The following is a 16,022-nucleotide window of genomic DNA, read 5'->3' as shown; positions in this document are numbered from 1 at the left end:
TCTTTGCTTGGTTTAATAAAGGTTATAAACAAATTTTATCAAAAACGATTGTACTAAAACATGCTCTAAAACGCTTGGTACTCAGAGTGTTAATGTAGTTTTTGTAGCATAATTTTACATTGTTTGATTGTTTGAACAGTTTAGTGAATGACGAAACATTTTACAAATTTATTAGGAAATTTAAAATCTTACGTAAGATAAGGGCATTACAATAAATAGCACACCATGGTACTAAAATATATTGCTATCAGTCCAGCCTCATGGACTCGTGTACTTTCTCTTGGCTTAAACCATTACAGTTAAGATATGCAACGACGTTGTTATCAACTAAGGAGAATGCATTTGTGCTCATGCATATTTTCGACGCATAACTGCAACAGGGCACCACTATAGCTGATAAAAAAAAGATAGGCACATCATGATGGCATTTTCCCGCTGCGGCCAAAAACCACAGAAAAAAACAAGTTATGGAGAATTGATTGCAATTATAGACTATATTGCGCGCCCTGCACTCGGGACAGTATAAAAACGTTGGAAAACTGTTCGGTGCCATCAGTTGCCCGGTGCAAGTGAATCCAGATCGTTCCTGCTCGAGTGTAGCTTCTTTGTCTCTGTGGCAGTTTTTCTGTTGCTCAGTTGCTCAAGTGCCCTTTAAACATGTCTGACAACAAGAAACTGTTGGCCTTGCTTCAACGCCCTTCAGAACCCACGTTCTTCCCGAAGGATGGCGGCAAAACGTTGGTGGACCTACCGGAAGAGTATCTCACCGAGCGGTACCGTCCGATCGGTGCGTCTCTGCAGACCCGCTTCTCTAGCGAAGCGGACACGCGCATTCCCGTACGAGCCCTGCCCACGCCGGACCTTGCGTTTGCCGAGGCACTGCCACGCCGGGGCAATTTCTCGCTCTTCATCCCAAAGCATCGCCAGATCGCCGGCGAGCTGATTGCGCTCTTCCTGAACCAACCAAACGTGGATGCGCTCATGAGTGCGGGATCGTACGCCCGGGACCGTTTGAACCCGATCCTGTTCCAGTACGCCATGTCGGTGGCGATCCAGCACCGGGAGGACACGAAGAACCTGAACATCCCAACGTTCCTCGAGCTGTTCCCGGATTCGTTTATCGATCCATCAACGTTTCCGAAGCTGCGCGAAGAGGGTTCGGCCGTCCTGCAGAAGGACCGCGTAAGGACCCTTGGACGGTAGACTTCGAAGATTTTTTCAAGCTGATCTGAGTTTCTATTCGGTAGATCACGGTAGACATACAAATGAACTACACGGCCTCGGATCGCGAAGAAGAGCAACGAATGGCGTACTTCCGGGAGGACATCGGAGTGAATCTCCATCACTGGCACTGGCATCTGGTGTACCCGGGCGAGGGTCCCGACCGTGTCGTTAACAAGGATCGTCGTGGAGAGCTGTTTTACTACATGCACCAGCAGCTGATCGCTCGCTACAATGTCGATCGCTTCTGTAACCGTTTGGCGCGGGTGCGTCCACTGACAAGTCTACGCGAGCCAATTCCCGAGGGATACTTCCCGAAACTTATTCGAAGCTTCACCAACCGTGCATTCCCTGCCCGGCCTCAGAACCATGTGTTGCGGGTGAGTGAATTTAGCATCGGAGATATTGCACGCAGTGTGTATTTAGGTGACTTGTGATATGCAGCCGTTTGTCTTTCTTCCGACATTTTTGTATAGAATGCATTGACAACTGATATTTTGGAAAAAAAGAAGAGATATACTAAAATTTTGTTCAAAATAATACTAATCATCCTCAATATAAATATAATTACATAAAATATAATCTGAGTGGACAAGGCGAATATTGATGGAACATTACACAAAACCATGGATTAAATAAATAACTTAACTCTGAAAGATTCCGTGATCTATTCTGAAAGTTAATTTTCGTTTCCAGGATTTGAATCGCATTGAGGACGACGTGGTACTCTCGATCAGTGATCTGGAACGCTGGGGAAGCCGCATAGCCGAGAGCATCGATGGTGGTTACGTGGTGGGCGTAAGTATCGATAACCCTGGTATTTAGAACAGTTTAACAACGTGAGGGCTTCTCCTCGACAGCCCGGTGGAGCACGTACCCCTCTGGATGAACGGACGGGCATCGACGTGCTGGGCAACATCATGGAACCGTCGGCACTGTCGGTGAACTCGCAATACTATGGAAACTACCATGGTCATATGCACAATCTCATCGCGTTCAGTCATGATCCAGAGAACCGCTTCCTGGAGGGGTACGGTGTGGTGGGCGAGTTCCAGACGGCCATGCGTGATCCCACGTTCTACCGTCTGCACGCGCAGGTGGACAACATGTTCCACCGTTACAAGCGCACGCTTCAACCGTACAACGCGAACCAACTGGGATACACCGGAGTACAGATCCAGTCACTCGGCGTTCAGCTGAACCGTGCCAACGCACCGGCCAACGTCCTGCTTACGTACTGGCAGCGTTCCAAAGTGGATCTTTCTACAGGACTTGACTTTGGGCCGGAAGGAAACGTGTTCGCCTCGTTCACCCATCTGCAGCACGCACCGTTTACCTATCGGTTGACGGTGAACAACACCTCCGGAGCTGCCCGCCGTGGAACGTGCCGGATCTTTATCGCACCGAAGGTGGACGAACGCAACACTCCGCTCACGTTGGACGAACAGCGTCTGTTGATGGTTGAGCTGGATAAATTCCAGGTGAACTGTACGTGAACCCACCTGTGGCCCTTTTTATGAGTTCCCAATCTACTATTCTCTTTCCCTTCACAGTAACTCCCGGCTCCAACAATCTGGTGCGTCGCTCGGAACAGTCAAGTGTGACCATTCCATACGAGCGCACGTTCCGCCCGGTTGCTCAGTCCAATCTGAATATTCCGGAAACGGAAATGTTCCGCTTCTGCAACTGCGGATGGCCGCACCATCTGCTCGTCCCGAAGGGATCGGCTGAAGGCATGAAGTTCGATCTGTTCGCAATGATTTCCAACTTTGCGGACGATAGGGTCGAACAGGTCGATCAGTTCGATGAGTAAGTGATGAACTCCTCAACCTTGTACCTTTCCATTGATTGACCGTTTGTCTAAAATTCTTCGCTTCAGAAATGTCAACTGCAACGACTCGCACTCGTTCTGTGGCCTCCGCGGACTGCCGTATCCCGATCGTCGCCATATGGGCTTCCCGTTCGATCGTCGAATCCCGACCGCAGTACGGTCATTGACTGATTTCACTCGGGCAAACACAAACATGCGTACTACCGAGGTAACGGTTCGATTCACCAATACCGTGATTGCCAGGACCTGACCGGACTGTTCGGTCGAGTACCGATGCAACTGAGAAACAAACTCAGAGGTGGCTTTAAGAGACCATGGATCTGGTGTATCTTCCCACCAATGTGAGGAAATCTAATGACCGACCGCTGAACATCCAGTCTTCGAAAGAATGCAAATATAATTTTTTTTAATCAGAATGTTATCATACTTTGTAATGGACCGCATAATAAATTACTTTTCTCGCAAGGTAAAAAGTATATTGAGGAATTCTTCTTTTTTACATGAACATTATTAGAATCCGCTTATACTCCGTGAAATATAACATTTTATTTTGTTTTATAATAGGCCCTAAATATTTGCTGAAATGAGGTTAAATATTAATCAAATTACCAGTAATACAGAATTCAATTATAAATACTTTTTTTATAATTAAAATATTTTGTTAACAAATTTACTCAAAAACCTGTTCGAAATTTCTTAAGTACGCTTCGCTTTTTTGTAATTGAATATTTTTGCTTTTCAATTATGTATGAACTAATTACCCCTATATAGGTTTGAGAGGGACGAAAGTATCTTGCGATATTAAATATAAATCATCAAAAGAGAGGGGACATTAATGCCCCAATGCCAGAACAATCGCATCCAACTCTGCTCCATTCATACAATGGTCGCCATCAATTGCACAAAGAGGTACATCTTAGATTTCCCAACTAGACGGATCACTTTCCGGAGTAGGGCAGGTATTTTCGCACAGTTTTGGTTAACACCGTCAGCAATCAATACTTAAGGGACCTGATCTTGTTTCTTGCATACAACGGTCCCGAGCAATCACCTCGAAAGGCAAATCGCCGAGTCTCCCAAGGTTAACGAGGCACCACCTTCCGGAGTGTAAAAGGGTATTTCAGCTCTGTTTGTAGTTCCCACCGCTAATTACCATTGGTTGATAATGTGGTGCCACTATCAAGAACAGAAAGGGACCCAACTACAGCGAGATGTGTAGATACTATTAGTTCTTTTCGTACAGCCTGGACCACCAATTGTCCGCATTTACACGCGCGTGTCTTAAAACTATGTAGACTCATACTTTCTATTAAGTTGAATTAAATAATAAAAATAAAAAATCCATGCTCATTTTTTTTACTCATCATCATCATAGTCAAAGACCATGGTGACAAATGCAATACTACGGGCTCAAAAACCACAACATTTACTAAATACATTACAAACACAGCGTCAGACTACCTGCTTCACGTATACAGCGCATAGGCGTTTGAACTCCCTTAGATTTCGCGCTTGTTTAATCTCTCTCGGCATCCTGTTGTATCATTGTACTCCTTTAAAAAACAACGACGAACGTAAGTTACTATTTTACGAAATCAATAAGATATACTTTTTTTCGTAATTGTAGCAATTCAAGCAATTTGTAGCTTAAAAAATATGCAATAACCTGTTATTGATTGGGATAGTAACAATTTAAAACACTATCCCACGGAAAAGGCGCTTCCACGGAAAAAAGCTCCAACCAACCTGTGCTCCCTACAGAAATAGAATGCGAGCAATCGCAAGTTCAAGGTTATGTTTTGCTTTGGCCAACGACCCGTTGATAATCAAAGTTTGTGGTATCAAGCTGGTTCCTATGCAACAGAAACGATCGCAAGCAACCATGCAGTTGCCGAAAAAGAATTAACTCTTCCACTTCCACCCCAAACCCTCATCCCCAGCAACCCATCAAAGTGGTTGTGGTTTCTAAGTGCATTTTGGCAACGGTCCTATCAGCATTTGGATTTGGCACATTGTTCTGTTATATATAACACGCACAAGCGAGTGCTGTCCATAATCGTTTTCTAGTTTGTTTGAAGCTTGGTGTGTCACCCCTTCTCGAACGATCCCGCGAAATGGACGCGTTGTCGCAAAAATTCATTGGACTGCTGCAGCACCCTCGCGAGCCGCTGTTCCTGCCGAAGAACAACGGCACACTGTTCTACGACGTGCCGGAGAGTTTCCTGACCGCGCGCTATCGCCCGATTGGGCAGAATTTGGCCAATCGATTCGGGCCAAACTCTTCGCTCGCTGACCAGGTGAGCCATGATACGGGCGTCGAGCCAACGGTGGTCCCTATCCGTGAGCTGAAGCAGGTGCCCGATCTCAAGTTTGCCCAGTGGATCGATCGGCGTGGTGGCTTTTCGCTGCTGAACGGCGAACATCGGAAGACCGCGGCCAAGCTGATGAAACTATTTCTCAACCAACCGGACGCGGACACGCTGTTCGATGTGGCGGCGTATGCGCGCGACCGGCTGAATGGACCCCTGTACCAGTATGCGCTGGCGGTGGTCTTGCTTCACCGGCCGGATACGAAGCACATTGCCATGCCGTCGATTCTGCACCTCTTTCCGGACCAGTTCATCGATCCATCCGCGCTGTCAGCGATGGCGGAAGAAGGTTCGATCGTGATGGACGAAAATCGGGTAAGCGGTGGGTCGTTGGGGGCAGCATTCGCCATATACCTACAACAACGAAAGTATACGCTCTTTAATTGATGCTTCAGATGGCAATCGAAATACCGATGAACTTCACCGCATCCAATGACGACCCTGAACAACGGATGGCGTACTTCCGCGAGGACATCGGCTTGAATATGCACCACTGGCACTGGCATCTGGTGTATCCTTCGGCCGGCCCGGCCGAGATCGTGCGCAAGGATCGCCGTGGGGAGCTTTTCTACTACATGCACAACCAGATGCTCAATCGTTACCAAACCGATCGCTACGCGCAGGGTCTAGGGCGTCTGGAGTCACTGACAAGCTTCAGAAATCCGATCCGCGTTCCATACTATTCAAAGCTGCTGCGCAGCTCCAACAACCGTACGTTTCCGCCTCGTTACCCCAACATGACGGTCAGTGACGTGGTGAGACCGAACGATCGACTAAACGTTACCATCACGAACATGGAGTCTTGGATCTCCCAAGTGATGGCAGCAATTGACGCCGGAACTGTCGTAGGAGTAAGCATGAGCCATTGGTTCATTATCTGTTAGGTGAATAAGATAGGAATGATTATTACTTTTCGCTTCGTTTCAGAGTGATGGAGTAAGCGTACTATTGGACAATCCAACGGGTATTGAAATCCTGGTCAATCTGGTCGAACGATCGGCCCTCTCAATCAATCGCAACCTCTACGGAGACATACACAACTCTGGCCACACACTGCTTGCCTACATCCACGATCCGCGCGGGACGTACCTGGAAAGCTACGGTGTCGTCGGAGGACTGGAAACGGCCGTGCGCGATCCCGTATTCTACATGTGGCACAAGTTCGTTGACGATCTGTTCCAGCGCCACAAGGCGCGGTTGACTCCGTACCGGGCGGCCGAACTGTCCAACTCTTTCATCACTCTGCAAACACTGGAAACACAACTCGACAGTACGGGAGGCGCGATCAACACGCTGGTCACGTTCTTGGAGCGTTCCCAGGTGGACCTCGGGGCAGGACTTGACTTTGGTCCGGGTGGAAACGCCATTGTGACCTTCACCCATCTTCAGCACGCCCCGTTCACGTTCCGACTGGTCCTCACCAACTCGGCCATCGCAGGCCGGCGGGACACGGTTCGCTTGTTCCTGCTCCCGAGGGTGGACCATCAGGGCCGTTCGCTGACGTTCGAAGAGCGTCGTCTGCTGGCGATCGAGCTGGATAGTTTCCAAGTGACCTGTCGGTTTTGCCACTGGCCACGACATCGCACACCCACACACTAATCCGGATTCCTTTTGCTTCCAGTGCGGCCCGGTACGAACACCATCGTCCGACGGTCGGACGCTTCCAACGTGACGATTCCGTACGACCGAATGTTTCAGAATGTGGCGCCAACGACCGCGGGCAATGTGCAGGCGCGATTCTGTGGTTGCGGTTGGCCGGCACATATGCTACTGCCGAAGGGGAACGAGAACGGCGTCCAGTACGATCTATTCGCCATGGTGTCCCGCTTCGAAGATGATAACGCGAACGTTACATACGACGAGTATGTATGGGGATGATGGTGATGATGGCGACGGGGCAAACGGTCCAGCTGGCAGCGGAATTGTTTCTATGATAAATTTAATTCTTTATTCTCTTTTCTCTTCCCTCTCTTTCTCTCTTTATCTCTCGTACTAGAACCGTTGGATGTGACGATTCTTACTCGTTCTGTGGTTTGCGGGACCGCGTGTATCCAAGCCGCCGTCCGATGGGCTTCCCGTTCGACAGGAAAGTCTCGAGCACGGTGCAATCCATGGGTGATTTTGTGGCACCGTATCGGAATATGCGTCTGACTACGGTGACCGTACGCTTCATGAACACTGTTATAGATCGTCCGACGTTGTAGGAAACAGGTTTACAGACGCATTAACTAATGATGACTGGATTTGGCAATAAAAGATTATTTTGCATTACCTTTGAAATTCTATTTGGGTATTGTATTGGGGGTTCTATTTAGTTGAATCTTCCACACATGAAAGAATTTTAAGTATAAAAAACTACACATGGTAAAATAGTAATTCTTTTGTTTTTATTTCAAAGAAATAAGTTATTTTTATATGTATGTAAATCATACTCATCTGTATCGTTATTATAATTATGTATTTTAAAATTTTTAAAAATTAAAACAAACTGCTGAACATTATATTGTAAACAACCTACTTACTAAGAGCAATTACTCCCTAATTGAATTTTCTCAAATATTTATGCAGTTGGGGTAAGATATGATGAATTAATATTCCAGCTAAATATTTATTGATTGCTCAATAACTATTGATGGCTTCAAGAAACATGTAAATGAGATTGCGACCACAAGGCATGGTTTAGTTATGTTATTTAGCTTTAATCTAACTCTAATTCAGCGTATTGGAATATCTCAACAAAACTTTAGGAATGAAGCTCTTTGTTTCGAATGTTTCGCTCCGTCCAAAATGTTCTTGAAAAGATAAGATATCTACTAAAAATTGTATAAACGCGCTGTTTTACAAAACTGAAGAAATTTTAAACCAAAGTTTGAATAACTAAACTGTAAAATTTCGAAAAAAAACTCCTAACGTCCTGGCGCAATTGTATCCAAACCGATTTCAAAGATTTGTTGCTGTTGCTGTAGGGTCTCCGCCAAATTTATTGGTTTCTCGTAGAAAATTGTACGTGTCATAACAAAACCCTGTTAGTCAGAACAATTGGACAATAAAATGTTTTATGGCAGTACTATCGATTCTGTCGAAGGTAGATTTTTTTAAATTGTACGTTTAATGAAGGGTTTCTGAAAAAAATCAAGATTTAAATATGGTAATGAAGAAACATTATCTCATCCGTGACCGGACTCTCCCCCGTACGAGAAGACTGACTATCCACGTACACTAAGGGAAAAAAGTCTTGTAAGCCGTTAACGGACAGGCATGACCAAGAAGTCGTTACACCACGAAGAAGAAGAATGAAGAAACATATTTGACTGTGATTACTAAAAAAATCTCAAGCTCTATCAGCAAAAGGGATGACAACAGATGTCGAAGCGGATTCATCTGGTTTACTGACAATCCCGCACACTGTTCTGGACCGTTGTTACGAACCAATTATGTTGTGGTGCTAGATTGATACGCATAGAAAGACAAAGAAGTTGATCTTGACAACGAGACCCTAAATCCGTCCCACGGTGGCCTAAAATTTATCGTGCTATTTTGCGGTTTTCGCCCCGACTATTTCAACATCTAAATTATCGTCAAATTTGGGGTGTTTGCGGTTTGACTGCAGCTAAGTCCCGATGGGTATAAAAACTGGATGCATTGGTCACCATCTTCATCAGTTGGACACGGTCCTTCGAACAAGCAAGCGAGTCTACTTCCGAGTGCAAGTGAGCAAAGTTCTCCATTCTACGCCCAGTACACAACGATGGCCGACAACAGGAAGCTTCTTGCCCTGCTTCAGCGCCCCCTGGAACCCACGTTCTACCCGAAGGACGATGGCAAGACCGTGGTCGACCTGCCGGAGAACTTCCTCACCGACCGGTACCGCCCGATCGGAGCCTCGCTGCAGAGCCGCTTTGGAAACGACGCCGAGACGCGCATTCCGGTGCGCAGCGTCGCCCCACCAAGCATCTCGTTCGCCGAGGCCGTGCCCCGTCGCGGAGGCTTCTCGCTGTTCAACCCGAAGCACCGTCAGATCGCCGGCGATCTCATCAACCTGTACCTGAGCCAGCCCGATGTTGACACGCTGATGAGTGTGGCGGCGTACTCCCGCGATCGGCTTAACCCGATTCTATTCCAGTACGCGCTGTCCGTCGCTATCCAGCATCGTCCGGATACGAATGATCTGAACGTTCCCTCGTTCCTGGAGCTGTTCCCCGACTCGTTCGTCGATCCAACCGTTTTCCCGAAGCTCCGTGAAGAGGGATCGATCGTTCAGGCTGAGAACCGGGTATGAATTCTTCAGCCTATGATCCATTTACATTTAATTACTTACGCCATGATGATTGCATTCTCAGATGGTTATTGACATCCCGCTCAACTATACCGCATCGGATCGCGAGGATGAGCAACGGTTGGCGTACTTCCGGGAGGACATCGGTGTGAATCTCCACCACTGGCACTGGCATCTGGTGTACCCGGGTGAGGGTCCCGACCGTGTCGTCAACAAGGATCGTCGTGGAGAGCTGTTCTACTACATGCACCAGCAGCTGATCGCTCGCTACAACGTGGAGCGTTTCTGCAACCGCCTCGCCCGTGTGCGCCCACTGACCAATCTGCGTGAGCCTCTGGCCGAGGGATACTTCCCCAAGATTATTCGTAGCTTGAACAACCGTGCTTTCCCACCGCGTCCGCAGAACACCGTCTTGAGGGTAGGTAGAAGTCGTCGATAGCGACAGCTGAGACTCTATCTACTTCTATTGGGTATTTTTAGGATATCAACCGTGTCGATGATGGTGTCAACTTTACCATCAGCGATCTGGAGCGCGTTGAGGCCCGCATTGCGGAGAGTATTGATGGTGGATACGTTGTAGCTGTAAGTAAAACCGTCCCTTGCGAATACCTTTGGAGTAGTTTCCTTCGTTTCCATTGATTTCGCCGCTTGCCTTTTCCAGCCCGGTGGCAACCGCGTTCCACTCGACGAAAGGACCGGCATCGACGTGCTGGGCAACATCATGGAACCGTCAGCACTGTCGGTGAACAGCACGTTCTACGGCAACTATCACGGCAACTTGCACAACATCATCGCGTACAGCCACGATCCGGACAACCGCTTCTTGGAGGGATACGGTGTGGTGGGCGAGTTCCAGACGGCCATGCGCGATCCTACCTTTTACCGTCTGCACGCGCAGGTGGACAACATGTTCCACCGTTACAAGCGTACCCTGCAGCCGTACAACGAGAACCAGCTCGGATACAACGGCATCCAGATCCAGTCGGTCGGCGTTCAGCTGAACCGTGCCAACGCTCCGGCCAACGTGCTGCTCACCTACTGGCAGCGCACCCAGGTCGATTTGGCCACCGGACTCGACTTCGGACCGCAAGGAAACGTGTTCGCCTCGTTCACCCATCTGCAGCACGCACCGTTCACCTTCCGCCTGGCGGTGAACAACACCTCCGGAGCTGCCCGCCGTGGAACGTGCCGCATCTTCATCGGCCCGAAGGTGGACGAACGCAACACTACGTTGACGATGGAGGAGCAGCGTCTGCTGATGGTTGAGCTGGACAAATTCAATGTCAACTGTAAGTATTAGTACCTTTGGAGACACTCTTTACTTGCTAGATAACTGGATACTCAATGGGAAATTCAAGAAAACAAATTCACAAATTAGCCAAGCATTAAACAAACTGTTTTCCAACACTCTTCTGACAGTGAACCCGGGTGTGAACAACATCGTGCGCCGTTCGGAGCAATCGAGCGTCACCATTCCATACGAGCGCACGTTCCGCAACGTGTCCGCGTCGAACAACAACGTTCCGGAGACGGAAATGTTCCGCTTCTGCAACTGCGGCTGGCCGCATCATCTGCTGATCCCGAAGGGTGCTCCGGAGGGCATGCAGTTCGATCTGTTCGCAATGATTTCCAACTACGCCGACGATACGGTCAACCAGGAGTTCGATGAGTAAGTATTGTTGCGAGTGGTTATGTTTTCCTGCTGTTTGTAGGAGCGGCCTCTAACCAAATCGAATCTCTTCCCTTAGGAACGTCAACTGCAATGACTCGCACTCATTCTGCGGTCTGCGCGATCAGCTGTACCCGGATCGCCGTCCGATGGGCTATCCGTTCGATCGCCGTATGCCGACCGCCGTCAGAACCCTGGGTGATTTCCTGCGCCCCAACTCCAACATGGCGATGACTCAGGTGCAGGTTCGCTTCACCAACACCGTGATTGCCAGAACTTAAGCAACGACACGAACGCCTGGAACCTAACAGAGAATACCGACTGCTGATTTTTACAAAGGAACACGAATTTTGAATCATATTTAATCATTTTGAATAAAACGTTTTGATCAAGAGCAAACAATGTGGCTTGGGTTATGTACGCATTATGAAAGAAAACCTGTGAAAAATCCGAGCCTTTGCATTTACAATCAATATGAGGAAAAGATCTTCTCTCAACCACACGAATAACAGTGGCCAGCTTTCGGTTTTAGGTTAACCTAAAATAGGGATATAATTATTTTCGTTTTGTATATAACTCTAAAATTGTACGGTAGGAAATATCCTACAGACTTATTGAAAAGTACTTAAATGTTAATTAATTCAATAGCCACAATACAATCAAAGATTGCAGAGATTTTCTTAGTAGAACAATTCAGATAAACCATCCACTATCTATTAAAATTCCATGACCTTTCAATAAACCACCTACGCAAACCACTCGAAGTTCTAGTTCTAGATCCATCTAGTTTTTTTTTTGCAGGCGCAGTCTTGCAAGATGCCTCGTTCCCATGGTCTTGCATTTCAAAACCTCGTTCCCATAGCGTTGTTGTGCCAATGAATATTTTTTAAATTTTATACAAACAATTCCCCATAATAATCGTAAATGGATTGTGCCTAAGTAGTCGCAATGTTTGATAAATATCTGCAAAAAACCACGTCCTAAAGATATTAAAATTTTCATAATTCTTCCCCAGACCCGTATGGACATGGAAATCAAACATGGTTTCATGAACTATACAGAGGACAAGATAGGCTACTGCAACCATAACTACCGCTTGGGCCCACAACCATAAAGGATAATGCATGTGTGTGACACATATTTGTACATAAGGTACAAAGGTTTGTTTTGCAACAGAACCATGATAAATTTCACCTAGAAAACAAGATCTTATATCTCATTCTTACCATGCAAAGTGTAACATTACTAGCATCGTATAAGCATCGTAAATATGAATAAATGGTATATTTCTCATCTAAAGCTATACACGGCCGACTGCTTATTGGTTTTTAGAATGTAGCTAGTATAGTGTTTCCTAGAAAATTTTCAGAGTTGAAAGATGATACAAAATTGATTGCATAAAACAATACATCCCACACAATGTCCAGAAAGAAACTCATTAAAAATGTAAACCAACCATTTAGTGATAGAAACTACTTCAAGAATTAATTGTAATTGTAGCGAAAGTCAATTGAGTTGGTATAAAAAACCTCTCACGCAAGCAAACTTTTTGAAAGATTTCTTGAAACTTAAATCCAACATGGCTATGTTAGAGGTTCAGGTTCGATTAACCAACATTGTGAACGGACATGAAGTTAAATACGGACGTTTCCGGAATGTAACGGAGAATACCAACTGCTGATTTCTATAAACGAATACAAAGAATTTTGAATTCTATCATATTTAATCAATTTGAATAAAATATATTCATCTAAAGCAACGAATGTTGGAATGGAACGAATTGGTTTATATAGCTTTATGAAAGGAAAATATATACAAACCAAAGCTTTTAAATTGAAAGTCCAAATACGCCAAAGAACTCATCATTTCCACATAAACAACACTTTCCCAGTGGCACAATGTTATGCAATCGTCCTACGACGCTTCCCTTCGCATACCGCTGTCGTGACGAATGTGGGACGAACATTTGCCTTTCATCCCTCAATTGACCTTTTAGGGTTTATCAAATTACCACTCGTGTACTTTTCGGTTTGCTCGCACAACGTGCCTTCCCAACGGCAGACCCATCCTATCAGGTTTTTAGCTTTGTTACAGCTCAAGGTATGTATTTTGCATAATTCCTCCGCATGACACACGGCAAAACAGTAATCGGACTCCAGTTCCCACGGTAAGAAGCGAACCCGTCCACCCGACAATACAACCAACAATGGGTGGAACAAAGACTTGTAAATACCGGACAGTTCTTTTTTTTCACTTGCCCTGCTTTTACCGTCCTTAGGTACAAAGTACGGGTGCGCAGGGGTTTGGAAGAAAATTGGCAACAATCCAGGGCTCAAGCTTGGGTGAGGTGATGCAGGACGCTAAAATAAAATCGGGTCGAGATGATTGCAATGGAAAAGCGAAACCGTTCCAATGTTCTTCCACTAATATTGCATTATTTTAATACATCAATTCAAATTCAAAGTAACTTTTAACATTGTGAACATTGTGACAGAAAAATTTAATGTTAAAATTATTATTAATTAATTAAATAGAACGTAGATAAATTAAACTGGATGATAAAATCGAAATATATTGTAGATTTATGTGAAAGGTATAAAAAAATCTCAGCGTACCAGCTTAACCTTCAAAAGTAAAGTCAATATATTTCATGAAATCAACACTATTTTCGTGCACATATCAAATCAGTGTTAATTTGTGCCATTTTCTTATCTTCTTCAACTAACATGTGCTTGTGAAAGTAATGCCATTGTTTTGGGCCAATGTACGCTCTACATAGTGCCAAGCGATTGCATGAAATGCTACATTCTATGACCGTATCCTTTCAAGCACTCATTTTCCCTTTTTTTATGGAGTAAATGGCCAGGGTGTGGTTTCCATAAAATATATCCCTGGCAACGCTCTTCCCCGCTCGCGTTTGTGTTACTCCGTCAAGGACATTAACAGGGCCACATACGAACCGGCGGAGTTGAGAATCTGCGGAGAAAACGGAAACGATGCGGAATTAGATATACGAAGGCGAAGGTCCTGCAAAAGTATCTTACCGCCCTCAGCGTCGGCAGGGACGCCTGGACAAATCCGGACTGGGCGTTCACCGCCTTCCGGGCTCGCATCATGCAGTTTATCAGCAGCTTTTGGGTGCGCACGTCCGCCTCGTACCAGTTGCTTTGGAAAACGGCGTCGTGCACCTGAGTGCTCTTGAGAGGGGGTTGTTTTTTTGTGGGCAATAAAAAAGGGGCAGGTGGCCAAGAAAATGTTAACGGTGGGGCGGTGGATAGCGACAAGAAAAGTAACGACCCGATAATGGTCCGTTCCGTGCGTTACCTCGTGGTAAAGCTGCGAGCCGTAGTAACAGTAGTAGGTCACCTGAATGACGATGGCGGTCCCGTACGCCACGTAGACGATCACCAAGCCCGAGCCGGCCGAGAGGACGAGCTGGAAGCCGAGCATGCACAACAGCACGGAGGAGATGAGCAGCTGGTTGAGGATGACATTCCGGTACGCGTCAATCACCCGGTCGGCGATGTTCAGTATGTGCTTGTGGTACTCGATGAGCGCCCCCAGGGGCGCGTGTGGTGCGTCGTCGAAACGGATCCGCTCGAAGCGACGCTGGGTGATGACAAAGTGCGCCACCAGACAGGAGGAGAACGTCCCGAACGTGGCATCGCAAGCCACGCAGTCCAGCACCACCCAGACGATGGCGATGCTGCACCACACGAACAGCACCGTGAAGGTCACCGGGTGGGTCGTATCGAACGGGAAGCTGGAAACGGGAATGGTAAAACGCGATTCAAATGCGGAAAAACGAAGGGCTACTCAGCCAGGGCTCTTACGCCATCAGCAGCGGAAGCTTCCATTCCGAGCGCTCGGAGACGGCGACCCGGACGAGGGCGGCACAGACGAACAGCACTCCGGTGGACATGGCCGAAATCAGGTAGGCCCACGCCAGGAACCGGTCGAACCGGTTGTACCGCTGCACGATGCGCTCTTCGGCCGGGGCTAGCGAGCACTTAAGGGCGGAAAATTCGTCCACGATGGCCCACAGCTCGCTTCGATGACGCCGCAGGTTGTACTGGCGCACCAGGCCCAGGTAGGCGGTGAACGTTGGCCCCAGACAGTCGCACAGCAGCATTATTTCTTCGATGTGGCTCGCTGCGAACAGGACCGTGCCCAGCTTCATGAACAGCACGGAGAAAAAGCTGAACCCGAACAGGACCCGGTCGAGGCGCGTCTCATTCCGGGAAATGCCGATGGCTGCGAGGCAGATGGATTGGACGCGGAAAAAGTCAACGCTGCCGTCGGGTAGCATGTTGCTGCTCGTACCGCTCGGCCTACCTACGCACTGACCGTGGATACACAATGCCGGGGGAAATTTATACCGTGCACGTAAAGTCGATTCAGGGAAAATTTGCCATATCCCAGGCCCGAGCATGGACCGTTTAATTGCCCGGGGGGCCTTTCAACGGACGTCAAACGATCAGCGATGAGCACGTCAATCGAGATGAGTGGTACGGACCGTGATTAAACAATGTCTTATGTATGAAGATACTGGGAAACCTGCCACTTATCCAGCGGAGGGAAAATCAATAAGAACCAATACATCAAACTTTTTCCTTCAAAAAGTGTTTGTATCAAACATCGAAATGATTAGAAAAA

The 16,022-nt window shown here is 47.0% G+C and overlaps 2 protein-coding genes across 2 annotated transcripts; one reads left to right on the top strand and one right to left on the bottom strand.

Moving 5' to 3' along the window:
- The first annotated feature begins 657 nt into the window (after positions 1 to 657).
- LOC131294559 (uncharacterized) lies at positions 658 to 11,647 on the top strand. Its single transcript, XM_058322604.1, has 17 exons — positions 658 to 1,182; positions 1,248 to 1,601; positions 1,918 to 2,019; positions 2,082 to 2,709; positions 2,775 to 3,021; positions 3,101 to 3,290; positions 5,206 to 5,736; positions 5,817 to 6,272; positions 6,349 to 6,976; positions 7,043 to 7,283; positions 7,418 to 7,583; positions 9,032 to 9,694; positions 9,762 to 10,115; positions 10,178 to 10,279; positions 10,359 to 10,986; positions 11,117 to 11,366; positions 11,446 to 11,647. The coding sequence occupies exons 1-17, from the start codon at positions 658 to 660 to the stop codon at positions 11,645 to 11,647; spliced, it is 6,267 nt and encodes a 2,088-aa protein (XP_058178587.1).
- A 2,641-nt stretch (positions 11,648 to 14,288) lies between these two features.
- Positions 14,289 to 15,675, bottom strand: LOC131294558 (odorant receptor 82a-like). Its single transcript, XM_058322603.1, has 4 exons — positions 15,200 to 15,675; positions 14,691 to 15,129; positions 14,411 to 14,563; positions 14,289 to 14,342 (listed from the first exon to the last, which is right to left on the bottom strand). Exons 1-4 carry the CDS (start codon positions 15,673 to 15,675, stop codon positions 14,289 to 14,291), a joined length of 1,122 nt encoding a protein of 373 aa, XP_058178586.1.
- Positions 15,676 to 16,022: the final 347 nt, after the last annotated feature.

This window comes from Anopheles ziemanni, chromosome 2 (assembly GCF_943734765.1).
Source record: "Anopheles ziemanni chromosome 2, idAnoZiCoDA_A2_x.2, whole genome shotgun sequence".
NCBI classification, from domain to species: domain Eukaryota; kingdom Metazoa; phylum Arthropoda; class Insecta; order Diptera; family Culicidae; genus Anopheles; species Anopheles ziemanni.
Note: the sequence above shows the minus strand (reverse complement) of the source record. Positions and strands in the feature narration are given on the sequence as shown.